The 18,359-nt window shown below is 35.4% G+C and overlaps 1 protein-coding gene across 1 annotated transcript in view; it reads left to right on the top strand.

The window, feature by feature from the left end:
- LOC149779321 (reversion-inducing cysteine-rich protein with Kazal motifs-like) overlaps nucleotides 1-18,359 on the top strand; it is a 202,770-nt gene that overhangs the window by 6,418 nt on the left and 177,993 nt on the right. Inside the window, exon 2 of the mRNA XM_089939933.1 lies at nucleotides 6,059-6,117. Within this exon, the coding sequence (XP_089796059.1) occupies nucleotides 6,059-6,117 (59 nt within the window). The remainder of the gene's footprint in view (nucleotides 1-6,058; nucleotides 6,118-18,359) is intronic.

Here is an 18,359-nt window from a genome sequence, read left to right as displayed (position 1 = left end):
TGGAACTTACTAAAATATTCTCCCAGACCACAGGAACAGTAACATGGAAATTTTGCATATCACTTAGTCAAATTTATTAATTAAATTCTGTTTAACATGGCTACGGTTTACTGACCATAACAATGATACTTACTATCATCTGATGCAAAATAAAACATAACTTGTCCAGAAGCTGGATACCAACATATTTGTTGAAGACCAGTCTGAATCATGTGGAGAATAAGAACCAGGATAGGGGCCATCTATTTAGTACATACGTACGGAGGGGTTAACCCAAATATGTATACATGCGTATGGGGGATCTACTGATAATGTACATACACATAGGAAACGGTGTGTGTGTGTGTGTGTGTGTGAAACCTCAGTAATAATTTGTCTAATATATAACCTGTTCAACTGTTGTTTGAATTTTAGCGATCACTAGACAAACCTTTGAAAGTTACACACCTTATTTCTTTGATGCAGCAAAACATTCAACGTCAGTGGACTATATGTTTTATTAAACACGTTAATATTAATCCTTTTATGGTTTCTGCATGGATTTAATGAAGGCCATTCTATAGAATGGGGGGGGGGTGCATCAAGCATACATACACAGGTGCGGTGTGTAAAAAAAGTATGCATGTGTATGGGTGGGGGTGGGGGTGGAGGGGTCAAGCTTTGCCATATTTTTGTGTACATACTAAATGGATGGCCCCATGCTCCTCTGTTGACTTGTCATCAATGGCAGTATCAAAATTAGAGCCTGCCACCAATGGTGAGGCTCTGGTAGCCAGAGTGTAACTGACCATTAAATTTGGTCTGGGGAAAGAGGAGTTCAGCAATGGATTGATGGAACTTAATCAGAATGCATCCACATCAGCAGATTGCAGTGTACATTTAACAGCATAACCTGCATTTTTTCAGTATTCCATTTGAGTTGTATAGCTCAACTTATTTTTAACATCACTCTTGTTTAATAGTATCATATTCCTTTTTGTGAAGTTTCATTGGCTGTGTTTGGTTTTTATCCTGTGGTGTCTTTGAGGCATCAAAATATATTTATATGTTCACTTGGGAACTGGAAGTAGCATATGTCATTAGACATTTCATGGACTTAGAAGAGGTTTTTACTTGAGTTGCAAGTGTCTATTGAATGCATAGAGAAACAATCCCCATTATTTGTCACTTGTTTTCTATTATTTGCATTTTTTTTGTTGCTGACATGTACAGTTTATTATTTTTATTATATGCCTACACATTAACATATCACTAACTATGAATCTGATTGGTCCAGTGAAGCACATTAAATCTGTTGCACTGTGTTCTTAGTATTGATTTGCTGCAACTGGAGGGGGGATATTGCTTGCTCTGGTTTCTAGAATCACTTTAATTTAGAACAGGATTACTATTAACAAAAATGACAGCTGTCTTTTCAATTAGTATCTGATCGGACATTGTGCAGAAATGAGTGACTATTACAAAGATGTACAGTAGTGGTTATGTATGTCAGACTATCACCCATTTACCATACATAGTAATTTCTAAACGACAAAATTAATCTAGAACACATGTAAAGCTGGTAAATGTTAGCCTTGGTAACTTAAAATGGGGGTGAAATGAAAAAATATATCATGCTATAAAAAATAAACATACAGAGCAGTGGCAGCCTATTGTTATGCAGACAGTCTCATGCAATGACAGCCTGTTCTTATGCAGACAATCTCATGCAATGACAGCCTGTTGTTATGCAGACAGTCTCATGCAGTGATAGCTTAATGTTATGCAGTCTCCTTTACATTGCTGCTACCACTCAGTGTGGATCTTGCACCCCACCCTAGGCCATGCATGGTTTAAAGTAAGCCTATGGGAGGAAATAACCTTACCTCATTTAAGAAGTGAATGTCAACAGATACTGGTCTCCTAATTGGAAAAATCAAATAATGCAAATATCTTGCAATAAAATCATTCAGTCTGTGAATAGCTAGAACCATATCAATGCAGATCCATACTAGCAGTTATCCTCCATTCTCAATGTGAGTCGAGGAATTTGTATGTGATGATCCCCCACCTGTTATGGTGTTTTGTTTATCGTTATCTTGGAGATGATTGATAATGGTGTTATTGCCCAGATCAAGTATATAATAAAATAAAAAATGAAATAATAACAGGGATCTGAGCAAAGATAATAGAGTAGAACAACACGAGCCCCTGTATGTAAAATATAACAGTTTTATTAGTTGCATAAACAAAATAAAATTGAACATGACATTTAAATTATACACTTTCTCTTTGAAATATAATTATAAAATTTATGTGAAATGCAATCAGCCATTGTGTTATGCTGATAAAATAAATTTCTTCATAGAATCAAGTGACTGATTGAACTCAAATTGCCAGTATGTCAGTATAACCTGGCTGCATTTGGTCTTTCTAGCTCACTGTTGATGACAGGTCAGCATTACTCTCTTTATCTCTCTCTCTAATCTCTTTGGGTCATCAATCATAACTTGGTTGCAGTCTGCACCCGTCACCACTGTGTAGAACAGGTATATATGGATCAGTTTTTCCTTCAAATAAATAAAATGTGACCTAAATGTGTCAGATTGGTCTTTTTCTGGCATCTAACAATATTCCCACTCATGTCAGATATCATCTTAACATAATTCAACAGAACTAAGCTATTGTGGTCAGTTTGCAATCTGATACTGACGTACAATTGTATTATTTTGAAATTGATGTATTTTTCATAGCTGCTACTTGCATTCCTAACAGAAACCATGACTAACTAGACCTCCTAAATATCTATTTCATCCCATTATGGGCTGTAAACTACTAGTTGAATGGTGTTGGTCCACATGTGACATTTTTCTTGGTTTAGAGAATTCACAACTTAATTACACAAATGAATTAATGGACTTTATGTCATGTCTTAACTAGATTACTTGCTATTCACTGACATAATAGACTCAACATGGACATAGTAAAATCAATTCTTAGCATACATGATACACATCATTTAAGACCTAAATTAATTCTCACAGTTTGTATCAGAATCATGTATGAAATTCCTACAATACATGATTTCTGTTATTTACAAACCCCTAAATCTGACCAAATTCGTATAAGAGATATATTATATGACAATACATGAATTGTATACAATTCAAGACAAGGGATGCATGATTAACTGAACTTGAGGAAAATGGAAGTATGAATTTAAAGTGAATAAATTCAGCAAATAATTAAAAATTAATTTTAATGAACATATTGTATGTGATTGAGACAAGGCTTTGTGTTCTTCAGACATGCTCCATTTTTTATGAAGCAGAATCTTTCTTTGTCCCACAACATCCCAAAACTCATCCATTGGACAAGTTTAATGAGAAAAGTACTTTTTACTGAGCAAAGCCAGCTTCCCTTTCCACAAAAAAACTTCACCAAAATTTTGCAAGGTAATTATTTAAAACCTTGATCCCCCCCTCCGTGTCTTGCTTAGCCAATCAAGATTAATATGCTATAACTGCCAAGAATTTAACACGCCTATTGAAGTCAGAATAATTATCTCTTGTCCGCTTTATTGATAACTTTTCCTGGATAATATCATTTCATGACAAATTTTAAATGGCCCCCCCAAACAGAGCATAGATTACTATATTTATTCTGTATATTGGGACACTGTCTTTGTTGGGACACCATAAATTAAATTTGAAAGTAATTTGTTTGTGCAGGGTTTTTATGGGACACAGCGTTTTATCGAGTCATAGGTTGTGGGACGCCTGTTACATCATTCAAAAATTATATATCAGAAAATGCACTCATCATTATTTACATGACATCACAATATAATACACATAATATTCACACCAAGAAAATAATGTTGATAAATGAAGATATATTACAAGTTCTTGCCTTAAAAAATATATGCCTGGTATCCATTTCTCTCTGTAGTGATGATATCCTACCCCTAACTGATGATATTCTACAGTATACCTTTTTTATTAATGAATTGGAAAGGAATGGTATGCGATGTAAATATGAGTGATCTGCTGTACAAAATGTACATCATGCAAATTAAGACTGGCATATCACATTTTGTGTTTCAGTTGCAATATGAGATTGACATAAAACATTTTCATATTTTAAGAGGGCTCAGCTCTTTTTATTTTCAGTCTTGTTTGTACAGGTTTAAGCTTCACATTATCTGGAAACAGCAAGAGAAATGAATTACTATAATCGCTTTTAAGTTGAGTCTATTTCCCTATTACTTAGACTTAAATCTGCTGTCGCATGTTGCACTGACATCTGGCTCAGTGCAGTTTGCTAGGAATAATCAGTACAATAGAAAACATAGATCCTGATCTGCCAGTGCATTATACAATGGCATGTCTGGGTCTGACTTGACTTACAAGTACATATGGTATGTTGATATTGCAGAGGTGATTGCAAAAAACTAGAGGCTCTTCAAAATCTAGTGTCACATGAAAAGTGTGCAAAATAGAATGATGTAAGATGAGTTGGCATAAAAAGTACATTTTGGACATTTCAGACAACATTCAGCTTTCAATCTATCATGCATGTCATAGTCTTATGCTGATCTTAACATGGCTAGGTGAAATCTCAAATGGTCCACTTGCAATTAAAAAACATTATGAGGCAAATCTGTTGGGGGCCCCGAGTGGCCGAGTGGTCTAAATCGCTCATCATTCCGGATCACTGCCATCTCACCTCTGTCTGTGTGGGTTTGAGTCCAAGGCTCGGCTAGCGTCGGAAAGCCTGCCAGTAGCTTCTTGTGGGTCGGTGGTTCTTCCCTGGGTTTTCCAGGGTTCTTCCTCCACCATTTATACAGGCCACCATGTATAGCCTATCTTGTGCTGAGAAATGGTGTTAAACCCTAGAAAAACAACAACAACAACAGCAAATCTGTTGTATTAAATGCCTATCATTAGTCATGTATTGCACTGTTGCACCTTGGTTGAGCTTTGGAGGGGGAAGCAGTTTATCTAACTTTCAAGTTAGTTTTTCTTCAGCAGATGAAATAATTAGTTTTTATCAGCAGCAGAAAGTTGTCAAGAAGCAACATTATTTGTCAGTTGAAAAATCATCCTTGTATATGACACACATTTCCATTTAAGAAGATAATGTGTACACTTCCTAACCTGCCTTCAGAAAAGTTCACAAAGCCACAGTAACTTGGACAACTCCGATGGTCTAGTGGTTATGCGGGTTTGAAGACCAGCTGAGTCATACAAAAGACTTATTTAAATAATGGTACTAACAGCTGCCTCGCTAGATGCTCAGCATTAAGAGGTTAGTATTAGGATAGGACTGGTCAGCCTGGTGTCAGGATAATGTGACTGGGTGGGAAGTCATGCTACATGTCTGTGGCATGATGCCCAGTGATAGACATTAACTCGAAACTGCCACACTACAGACATTGTAGCGATATGACTGAAAAATTGTTAAAGCTACATTTTAAAAAATCCAAATCACACACACACACACACACACACACACACACACAGTAACTTGGCAGTTAGCATGCTAGACTTTTGACTTAGAGGGTGTGGGTTCAAATCATGCTGTAGAGCCACTTAGGTTGGCTACTTTAGTGTGTCTCTTGGCAAGGCATTCTACTCCAATAGCCTTGGCACTAAATGACAGTAACAAATGTTTGGTTACAATACTCTTGATAGATGATGCAACATTGTACATGTGATTCTACTGGTGGTAGGACAAAATACTGTTTTAAAGGATGTTTACAGCATATGCCATTTTATAGTTGAAATCTGATGCTTTTGAGGAAGAAAGTGCAAACAGTGTAATCCCAGATTTGGCAGATCAGGTTCCTTGTTTATTTGCTTAGTCTCAATAAACTGCATAGGCCCAGATCTTATTTCTGTGTTATGCAATGGCAGATCAGGTCAGTGCAGTTTGCAGTTGGAAGTAAATTATAAGCAAGTATATATGGTAGTAATGAAGGTTGTCTATGGATATAAGATTAGAATGAAGGAATAACTAAATGTACTTTATTCATGTTTTTATCATGATCAATTCTTGACATATTTTCTGTTTTCAGCTGCTGCTTGTTGTAGTAATATTAGGACAAACTCAGAGTGTCGGGATGTTTGCCTGCAGGTAAGAACATATAATGAATTTTATTATGAGTTTTAGTTAATTTAATTATCCAGCAATTAAGAGCAACACATCCGTTTCAAAGCTTGTGTAACAATTATGATAGAAATAATTATTTTCCATGACAGAGGGTATATATTGGATAAATGGAAACCGTATACAAAATTGAACATTTGAAAATGACTGTACAGAACAATGCAATGATAAAATTTACACAAGTTTTTAGTCTTTTTTTAACAACATATTTCACTTGAAAGGAGTTGGTCCCTATAACATTTACCTATTTTTTCTTCTTGTGTCAGTGTTCTGGTTGTGGATGGTTTGATATGCCTTTTTTATTACACCATACTTTTCAAAAAAGTGATATAGTCCTTTTGAAGAGCTTCAAAATCTAAAGCTTATATGGTCTTCAAAATCTGTGGATTATTATTATTATTATAGTGGATTTTATTATTCGGGGAATTTACAGGTACTAGACAATTTGGGCACCATTCATTTTATGATAAGGAGCCACAGTGGCTAATTGGTTAACGTGTTTGACTCCTGACCAGATTGGTGTGGGTTCAGTTCCCACTATTGGATCAGCCATGATGGACTAGTATGGTATGGTCTTAAGGTACGGCAGTTTACTCTACTTTTCTTGACATAATATAACGTTCATAGTATTGTTGTGCTGCCCATCCCCCCCACCCATGGTTTATGAAAAGCACTGTAAATGCAAACTTTATATTTATACTATTGGTCTGAATTAAAAAAAGTTAAAATTTTGTCCATAATGCTAGTGTGAAGCTATCTCCATTCATGTGTAAATTGTGTTGCCCCATAGATGGTGTTTCAGAAGTAAATAGCCAACTTACAATACTTGTAGTATGAAATGTTTTGCAAGACTCCAGAGATGTAATACTTATTTATGACATCAATTTCTGTAACATTTATTGCTATAAAAAATATTGAAATACATTGGTCTTAGGAGATATGAAGAATCATTATATCCAATTTTCTTTGATTTGTTTATCCATTAAACCGCCAAATAAACAGCATAATGAAATAAAATCCATTAGTCACAAGGTTGAGTTTACAGATTATTTACTTGTTGACAATCAATAAAGATGTCACAGACTATGCTTAATTCAAAGTTGTCTAGATCTAGTTAAACATCATATCTTTTTTCAATCAGAAGAGGTGTAGCTCACTAGGCTTGTTTGGTCATTATGTTTTCCCAGTTGCTTGAACATATAGCTCAAAAGCATAAGACAAACAGTGTGTGAAAGCACATCTACTGGTCTTATCGAAAACCCTATAATTGAACTATTGCTCCAGGGTCTGTACAGTAGTCGTTACACCAGTATGTCACATGTTTTTTGACAGTATTGTGATGTGTCAGCACATCATACCTTAGAACAAAAGATGTGAAGCCTAGGCTCAAGTTAAAAAACAAAAACAACTCGTGACAACTAACTTTTTCATCATCCTTCAAGGCTTTTTTAGGGACCTGACCAATAAAACTTCACTACCTTACATTTCTGGAAATGCCATCAATTAAGTATTATGCTTTCTTTTTGTAGCAAGTCTGTTTCTTATCAGTTAATAATTATTTTTTGAAACATGAAACAGTTGAGTGGTATAAAATAAAGTTGTTGGGTTGAATTCTGTTGTGTAGTGTTGTGTATGATTTTTTTAACTTGTGTATAAATAATTAGTTTTTGTGGAAACCAGTGAACTTGTTATAGCTCCATAGAATGTTTCTATATTAAATATTACCAGTATATGGCTGCCATGTTAAATTTGGGAATAGATGTCTGAAGAAGCCATTAGAATTTGATGATTCCAGCTCCCCCCCCTCTCTCTCTCTCTCTCTCTCTCTCTCTCTCTCTCTCTCTCTCTCTATATATATATATATATATATATATATATATATATAAAATCATTAACTGTCACCTTACACGTGTAGATAGTTTTAGTAATGGATCTGTACTTTTGCTAAATTTTATTAAATCTTGTCTTGAAATAATTCAGAGACGGGATTTTGCAGTACTTAAATTAAGTTTGCAGTGGAGCATGCTAACAAGGGTATGATTTGTACTGCTTATCTACCAGATCAGATTGGGTTATTGCTCCAAGACTCTTCCCATTGTTTAGTAATGATCAGGTGCATTCTAGTGAAATACTCAAGTGATAATAAAACGATTTTCAGGTTGAGAGAGCTTGCCTATACCCTATAATAAAACACCCGTCAATATTCTTAATGGGTTTCCAAACCTTCAAACACAGTAATTTTAGCGTCAGTCATGTGCAAAGGAATAATAGGTATGAAGTGAAATTCATATGACTTGCAAGTGTCAGTGAACATTCACTGTATCAGATTAAATGCTTATGTTCAGTAGTTTCTTACCAGTGTCAGATTTTCGTTTGTAAATTTAAATTGCTGTATGAGATCTGAGGTTGGCTTTTTGCTGAAAAACGTAGAGTGGATCAAAAAGTGGTTTAGTTTTTAAGGACTTGACATTGAGAGTAGGGCCCTGCATTGATAGTAGGGCCCAGCATTGATGTGGTCCAGCATTGATAGTAGGGTCCTGCATTGATAGTAGGGTCCTGCATTGATGTGGTCCAGCATTGATAGTAGGGTCCTGCATTGATATGGTCCAGCATTGATAGTAGGGCCCTGCAGTGATATGGTCCAGCATTGATAGTAGGGCCCTGCATTGATATGGTCCAGTATTGATAGTAGGGCCTTGCATTGATATGGCATGCATTGATGGTATGGAGGTGCATTGATAGTAGGGCCCTGCATTGATATGGTCCAGCATTGATAGTAGGGCCCAGCAATGATAGTAGGGTGCTGCATTGATATGGTCTGTATTGATAGAAGGGTCCTAGATTGATTATAGGGCCCTGCATTGATAGTAGGGCCTTGCATTGATGGTAGGGCCTGCATTGATAGTAGAGCCCTGCATTGATATGGTCCCGCATTAATAGTAGGGCCCTGCATTGATAGTTGGCCCCAGCATTGATAGTAGGTTGATGCCTTGATGTGGCCCTGCATAGATATGATCCAGCATTGATTGTATGAGCCTGAATTGATGGTAGGGTGGTGCATTGATAGGAGGGTGCTGCATTGATATGGTCTGCATTGTCATTAGGGCACTACATTGATGGTAGGGCACTGCATTGATGGTAGGGCCCAGATGGTAGGGTGCAGATTGCTTAATGACCAGTAATAAATAGACTCATTACTTGACTCTTAAATTTTAGAAGAATAATTGACATTTTATTTAAGGTGCATACATGACTACTTTGACATATATTGTGATTATATACATTAGCTAGTTCTTGACTCAGTGAGCATAGTAAAGTTCGCTCTTAAATCACCTATAGGTAACAATTATCATAAAAAGTCTTTTTCAAGGTCACTCAAATTATTTCATTTAGTAAAGTCTTGGACAACGACCTACTTTCTGATGCTGCTTTTACCATTCTTTAGAAGTGGCATCTTAATACATTAACCCTTGGAGGTTTTTGCCATTTTTGCCAAAAATCAAGTAGGAAACAAATTTTGAAAGCTGTTTCTGAATAGATCTTTTAATAACATCCTGCCTAGTTATGTTAGAAACATCATTTTTCATTGGCTATTTGACTCGCGCATGAGCAGAAGGGTAAAAGTTGGAGTTCTTAATTTGTTTTGCTATACGGAGCCATTATTTTCTATAATACCACCCACTTTATTGTATCATGCATGACCATGACACTACAGAGCTTGGCAGTAGGCTACTACCTCCTGCCCTGTAAAGTCGTCGCTAGGGGTTAATGTGTTAAGACAGGTTTGGCTGTCTTGTCCTTCATTATTACTGGACAGGGGTGAAAAATGTATTGTTGCCCCCCTCCCCCCAAAAGAAGAGTTCCTGGCAGGGGTCAGTCTAGGATTCAGCCTGATGGAGTCATTAGCTTATCAAAGGGGCCACTAAGAATTTGACAGGGGCCACAGCTCTTTTCACAACTCTGCTAATGGTTTCATGAAGTCAGTATACTATATGCCAGAATTATACTTCAGATATTTATTATTCATCTAATACTAGGGTATAGTATTTGTTTTAGACAGTGGGAATGAATAAAAAAATTCATTTATATTCCAAAATGAACTTGTTTTATATTTTTAAGATAACTCATATTTATCACAGACAGCTTTCAGATGAGGAAATCTGAGCCTATTTTCAGCAGCATAATTGTGGGATATTACATGGTTAGGCGTGTTCTATACATGTACATGTAGATGTGCATCAATGTCTTAAAACATTTTCCACCTGACCAACAGGTGGGGTTTTGGGGTGGAGTTGAAACTCTTGCTAGTGATGCTTCATGTTTCGGATGATTTTTCTTGGGTAGTTAGGAATGGGGCCTGGGCCCTTTTTTCAGGAGTATGTTGCTGAAATTGGGAAGACTAGTTGATTGATTTTAAAATTTCTTACTATGTGATTCATGTCAAGCTACGTAGTTAACCGAATCCTGTTTTTGGCTCCTCATCACCTCTTAAAAGACCTAATGCTTCATCTATGTATTTCCAAATTTTTTTTATGCGTTGTTCAGGATTGATTTGTTGCTTGGCAGCATTGTGCATCAGAGGTTAGTGTTTATTTACAGCTGGTTATTTTCAAGATTTCATCAGGGCTAACTTCTGATAATACAACCTTTGAGACATTTTCACCTGAAACAGACCTTGTTTGGTGATTAGCCCACTCCACTTTTTGTGTAATTTCCTTACATCCAACCACTCAGCTTGGGCTTTTCAAGGGAAAAATAAATAACACTTTCTTTTGAAACTTATAGCTTTTGTCCCTGTAATAGAATCCGCCCTGATAATTTTATTTTTAAAAGGTTGAGGGTGGGCTTCTTATCTTACATACCGTATATGCTTATGTTTAAATCAAGGTCTTTGCAAGATGCAGTTGGATCTAACTTGTTAGTGAGTATATATTATAGGTATCTTTGATACATATTTGCCAAAATGGTTATCATCAGTCATGAGATTATCATTGGATACATGCGGTATAATATTTAACTTACAATAAAATCGTCACAGAGGGTTAATCGATCATGAATAATGCAAAAATGCCAGTAAAACCCTAGAGAAAATATTCCAATGAGAATTTCTTTGAAGACCTCTCCAGAGTTTCATATCCCCAGCTCATGATTTGAAAATATGGTCACATTTTTCATTGTTTGGAGACTTTTGGCTCTGAACTTCCATTATCAAATTTGTACAGTGAGCTTTTTCGTTTTCAGCTAGTGATGAATATTTTTTAGAGAATCGTTTTAAGATAAATGTCTGTACAAACCCAAAGGCATTAGAGTAGTTAATTGGTGGGAGGGCCAGCTATCTGGCCTTTAGGTGTAGCACTGTCAGAATGCAGCTGAGAAACTATGGAGGATTCACCTGTCAGATCATAGAGAGTGTACCATATAGACTTACAAGGTCAGGGGATTCTTTAGGAGACACATTATGTTTACAAAAAGAAAAAGAAATTGTTAGAATGAAATTCAGTGCAGACCTAATTTACAGACTGTAATAAATAACATAGAGAATAGATTCATTAAATACAAGACATAAGTGCTTAAGGTAACTGGCCGAGGTGGTGGTGTTGGTGGGGTAAATGGTACATGCAATTGTAACCTTGTTTTTAATGTCTTATTTGCTTCACATTTATGTCAGATATTGTTGGGTTTTATTCTGATTTGTTACAGAGCTTTTGTCAGCATTTAGTGAAATTTAGGGCAGTAATAATAATAAAACTATCAGCTTTTAAAGATTTGGTTCAGTTACTGAGCAGGAAGTACATACAACATGTGTAACAGCAGGTATGGTATACCTTGATGATTATGTCTGAAATGACAGTGGCTGAAAGTAGGACTTTTATTGGATGAATTTTATTGTCCGTCACTACCACCCTCACTGTATTTTATTGCCTTACATGTCCTGATGTTGTTGTTTGGGTTTAACACCATTTTTTGATAGGCTGTACATGGAGACCAGTACATTTTGTAGGGGAAGAAAACTGGAAAACCCAGGTAAGAACCACCGACCACAGGAAACTGCAGGCAAGCTTTCTCACATACCCAAATTGACCGATCCAGAGACTCGAACACAAATGGACAGAGGCGAAATTGCAGTGATGAGTAAAGGCATGTGCCTTAGACAACTCTGCTACCTGGGGTGTCATTTGTCCAGATGTAAATACTCTAATGAAGACATCATTTAAAAAAAAAAATATGTCATTCAAAACATAGGAGGGCTGCAAAAGTCAAGGAATTTCATTTTTGCCTGAAACAAAGATTCTTCGGGAAAATTTATAATTTAAATTTTTCTTTGTACTCTTTAATTTTCACACAAGTGACACAATAATTTACTTGCTGTAAAAATTGAACCTGTTGATTCTCCAGACTGGATATTTTTCTTTTTCTCAGTCTTGTGTATTGAGGAAGATACAATAGGTAATTTTGTTCCCAGATTTCAATATTGTCATGCACACAGACAGCACTCCCACACACACACATACACTTTTACTTAGTTGCACCTTGAGTAGGTGATTTTTTTTCTCTCCAATATCCCCCAACTCTTGAACCTTGTGGTCATTCTTTTTGTAGGAAAAAAGACAAAGACATGTTCTACCTTTCTTTTAGCATATCCATTTGCATTTGTATTGGTCCTAGTAAATTAAGGTCAAGATTGCTGAAGACAATAAAAATCGTTTTAAAATGACATATCTGTCAATAAGAATATTCCAGGGTAGCAATGTAGTTGCAATGTAAAATCTATTGTGACCACTATTGTGACATATTTGAGGTTGAAGGCACATATATGGAGATGACGACTAATCTAGAAGTTCAAATACCAGGAATAAAAAAAGGAAATACATTCTACAGACAACTTAATTTGTCATTAATTGTTCAAAAAATAAGTGATCCAAAACAGAAGGGAGCATATTGCAGCTATTTCAGGCACACCAGATATTCAGATATGTAGTTGTTTTGAGGAGTCACATAAAAACTTGACTAAACATTTTGTACAGAATGTAAGTCTTTAAGGAAAGATGATAGTACAATGCAGTTTACAAGGTTAAGGCAGAAATACAATCAAAGCAAATCAGATGTTCTCGTTATTTTAGCTCCACTAGTACATTAAGTGCTGTCTGCTGTTTTTCTTTGTCCCTCTGAAATATTTTTTATGGTTCCCCTAAATTTGAAGGGTGGGGACACCGTTTCCTTTGCCTTTGGGATCCTTGGGGCAGCACTTGTTTATAATGTTCATTTCCATGGCAGAGAAAATGCATGCAAAAATAGAAATATACTGGGCACTCATTTCTTTGCTTTTTTATGATTTTTGCATGTGTTCATGACTTTATTATTTCTTATCCTGAGAAATAAAAGTCAGTTCAATAAATTTTTGCTTTTGTGAAATTAAAGTTGGAAATTTGTAAAGTTAAGTCACTTTTATTATTTGATTGCTTGTATTTTGTTAACATTATTGTTAAGAGTGAGTTCACGTCCTGTCAGACCTTAGATACCTTTTGGTATCTGATACTTTTCCCTATCCAGTGATGATCTTGGCCATAAATCACTTGTTTGTATCCAACATAAGGTAATTTGCATTTGATTTCTACCTCCACTTGGTACAACATATGACAATACATACAAAGTTCGCATTGATTCAGAACATTAAAACTGACCTCTTAGTTTCTTGCATACAAATAGTGGGCCTTGCCATCATTATGTATTCTATCAGCTAAGATTGCATGATTTGTTGAAGGAATCTGCATGCAGATGTTACAGTACCGACACTTCACCCAGTTTAAGGCTGTATATAGAGATAATGAATGAAAGGGGGTGGGAGGTGAAGGGACCCATTCATGCCTCCATTTAGCTCAAGGTAGATTATTTGAAACACCTGGATTAACAGAGAGTTAGTGGTTTTATGTTGCAGGTAGCAGTACTACCACCGTTCAGTTACTGTGAATGGTTGAATAGAAAGTTATCATTTGTTTGTCCCTTCTAATACAAATTAGAACTTGGTTATTGGCTTGAAGAAAAAAGTGTACAATATTTATATGTGTAAAGAAATTACTAGTGGTGTTATCAGTAATCAAAACAGCTGAAAAATCAAAGTAATATGTAATTGCCCATTGATTATGATTTTTCATAATGAAATAAAAATGAGAATAGTTACCTTTTTACAATTTTTTATACTTTTTTGCCATTATCTTTTAGGAAAAGTAGATGAGTAAAATTTGTCAGTATCGACCAAACATGCATGTAAGAAAAGGTCAGCTTGGCGATTGTACACACATGACCTTTGAATGCATGTTCACTTTCAAACTTGGTTATGGAACAGATACCTTACATTAAATGCCATTATTATTATTATTATTATTATTATTGTTGTTGTTGCTGTTATTATAATTTTTATTATTATTGTTATTATTTCCTTGTTTCTTCAGCCAGTTAACACTGAAGAACTTATTGCATAACTTTGTCTGGGCTGTTTGTATATTGCAGTTGGAGTCAAAGTTGCACTTTCAACACATTGGCTCTGTAATGCTGAGTAAATTGGGCTACCCAGTAAGTGTGTTTCAAAAGCACACACTTAGACATCTGATTTGTTTAAATCTGGACAGGTATAAAATGACCCTTTGATTATTAATCCAATCATGCCAATCATCTTTAGATTGCCAATAATCAATGGATTATTAATCCAAGGGCCCATATTGGATTATGAATCTGATGCTGTACCAACTGCACAATTGTGGCTCCAAAATATGGGAATAACAGCCTGCTTCCAGTTAATGAATGCTTAACTAATCATATTTGGGAAAAGTGATTCCCTTGAAATTTTCTAATTAATCAATGACAAACTGATTAAAAATGATTACAAATTGAATACTTCTGATAAGGGCAAAACAGCTATATTGCTTTTGCTGCATGAGATAAGACTGAAGAAATGTGTCAATAGTCTCATCATTGATAGACCGTGGGGTATTTTCCTGCATGATTATTGCTTGCAAGGCAAAGGGTGCACTGTACATTTTTGGCTAGCAAACCTAAGAACATTGCACTGTCTTAGACCCTGTATCTAACATTAGGCCAGGTATTGATAGAGAGACCAGGAAACTTGGACTATACAAATATGTGAAAAGAAATTACAGAAGTTTACTTCTAAACATATCATTTCTTGTCAACATCAAGTAGCACACAGAAAAGTCCCTTTTAAGTTTAAACTACCTTTTCTATAACATATCATTTCTTGTCAACATCAAGTAGCACACAGAAAAGTCCCTTTTGAGTTTAAACTACCTTTTCTATCTGAATCTCTGTGACCTAGGCCTTGGAAGGCTCTTTGACTATCACATCTTTTTGGATGGACTTTGGCACATCACCAGAGACCCAGAACTTTGGATGGATTCTCAGACATAAATGCACAATGCCTTTAATCCTTCCCAACATAATGTGAAAATGAGTTAAAGACGCATAATATCAAGAATCAAAGCTCTTTCCTTAAAGTTGACTGACCAATCCATATTTTGCATGTCCATTTAATATCCTTATGTTAAAGAAACCAGGCATGGGCAGATTATCTCTTTTTTTACCATCAAAATGGAGCCAAATAGAAAGCTACAGTACAAAATGTGCAATTAACAAATGCTGAAATTATGGGGAAGATAACATTTTCAACCGAATTTGTTTGATTAATTAATGATTAAATTTTGAACAATGATTAACTAATTAACTGCTTAATCATAACCATGTCCTGCTTCCAGTTAATATGGCTTTTCATTTGCGTAGTGCAACCCATTATTGTCAGTAGCATGGCAAACATAGAAAATATCTCTATCAAATTGAATTTTATTTGTTTGATCGCAAAGAATGAACCAGTCATTGATCTTTCAATTTCATTTGATTCTCAACACTACCGGTTATGAGAGGATAGATTCAGACCTGCTGTGAAAGTGTTACCAAAGCAGATCAGGAATATAAACCCTTTGCTTGAATTGTACATATATTTGTCACATGACTGCAGTATTATTTGTGGCAGTAGTCATAATATAATAACATCACACTGATGTTTTAACATCATGCAGGGGCCCCAAGTGGTCTAAAGTGCTCTCCATTACGGATCACTGCCATCTCACCTCTGCCTGGGTGGGTTTGAGTCTTGGATTCAGCCAATGTGTCTATGTGAGAAAGCTTGCCAGTAGCTTCTTATGGGCCGGCGGTTCTTTCCAGGGTTTTCATGGGTTCTTCCTCCACCATTAATACTGGCTGCCATGTATAGCCTATTGTGTGCTGAAAAATGGCATTAAACCCTACAACAACAACAACAATAACAATATCATGCAGTGGGAAGGTGCAATGACCAAGGTGTGCATATATTTCAAAGTCATGTTACTACAGTAGTCTACAATTTGGCTGAATAAATTAGCAATTTTGGGGTCATGTGATAAATAAAATCTTTCATTTATGCTCATTTCAGATGAAATTTATGAAACACAAAGGCTCAGAGAAGAGTGAAATAAATTTTATTTGAAATGATCAATTGTGTAATATCTTGTTTATTGTTAGAATAAACAGCATGAGTCCAGTGTTCATTTCAGGCTGCAACATTGTGTCAACAACTGGAAATTTTCTTCATTGATATAAGAAGGTTGCCCCTTTAGGTCTGTATGGTACATTAAGAAGACCACAAAAGATAAAGACAAAAGGTTAACGTTGATTTTAGACTGACAGAATCAAGTGGACTTGCTAAATAGTGTGCATCCCTACCAAAGATGGTATAGGTTGGTCAGTTTTATTTGCTGGGAGAATTATTATTCTGATATTGCTTAGGGATAGGAAACTCAGGGAAGAAAGGATGAAGTCTTTAGCAAAAACTTTACTGCAGAGGGATGGTGAATTAGCAGGAGAAATACAATTCCTGGCATGGAAAGGACAATGTCAGTGGAATCTAATAATGAAATGTGTTTGAATTTTTTATCAACAGGAAACCAGTAGAGGATATTTGTAACCAGTTTTTTTCCTTCTAAATGATCCCACTTTATGATCTGGTAGTGGTCATTTTGCCGCACATTTGTCTTTTTCTGGAATTGACATTAATGCCAATGATGGTTGGCATGAAACGTATAAAAATGGAATGGTAACATTTTCTCTTCAGGTTAGGTTGTTCAGGTTTATAAAGAGATAAATTATAGATATTTTTTAAGAGACAATCCTTTGAAATGTTGCTTAGGGATGCATAATATTTTCATGTGATAATTAAACTTTTACAAGTGACCTTTAAAAAATGAAAATAAAATTACCATTGAATAAATGTAATCATTTTTATATAAAATAAACAGATTTTACTACTGAATAAATGTGATCATTTTTTTTGATGTGGGAACCATAGTAGTTCATCTTTTAGGACATCAGATTTATAATCCAAAGGTTCCAGGTTCTGGCTGCCTCTGTACGTTCTTGGGAAAGACAGTTAGATGACTTTTTCATGACATGATGTAGCCAGTAATGTATTAAAATTACCATTAGAATCCAGCCACCACAACTAATTTTTTATGCTGATTTAGAGTACATACCAAACTTCACCAAAATTTATTGTTGTAAATTTACCTGTCAGATCAAATTGCAAGTTGCATAGGCTCAGAGCTGCCATAATATAGCACATCAGCTGACCTGGGTCTGTGTACATTGTTGGGAGTAATTGGTTTAAAATACAAATTATGATGATCAGTAAAAAAAGATTACAATCATAAATGACAATGTGACAATAAAACAAGCAAAGAATATGACAATGTGACATAAAAGTGCCACCAATCTGAGATGCTCTGACTGCCACACATGTAAATTATTCATCAGATAAGAGTACACCCTGAAAACCAGTCGTCTGTAAAAATATTTCAGATGCTTCTTGTTGACTTAACATGCGAGCCAGTCTGCTTAATAAAGATCATTCATAATTCCTTTTATGTCTTGGAGACAAATATATTGGATAGATAAAATTACCTGTTGTAGACTTTGCATCAAAGAACTTTTTGCTCAAATAATATGTCTGATAGCAGGTTCCAAGAACATAGTTTCCTTGAATAAATTAATGAAGTATTTTAGGCAGAAAAAAATTAAATACATGAAGCTACATCAAAATGTTTGCCTACAAATCTTTAAAACCATTTTATTGGGTTTGCTCTTGTGTTTTCTGGTTCAAACAAAAG

This window comes from Sinohyriopsis cumingii, chromosome 17 (assembly GCF_028554795.1).
Source record: "Sinohyriopsis cumingii isolate HCF-2022 chromosome 17, ASM2855479v2, whole genome shotgun sequence".
Taxonomy (NCBI): Eukaryota; Metazoa; Mollusca; class Bivalvia; order Unionida; family Unionidae; genus Sinohyriopsis; species Sinohyriopsis cumingii.
Note: the sequence above shows the minus strand (reverse complement) of the source record. Positions and strands in the feature narration are given on the sequence as shown.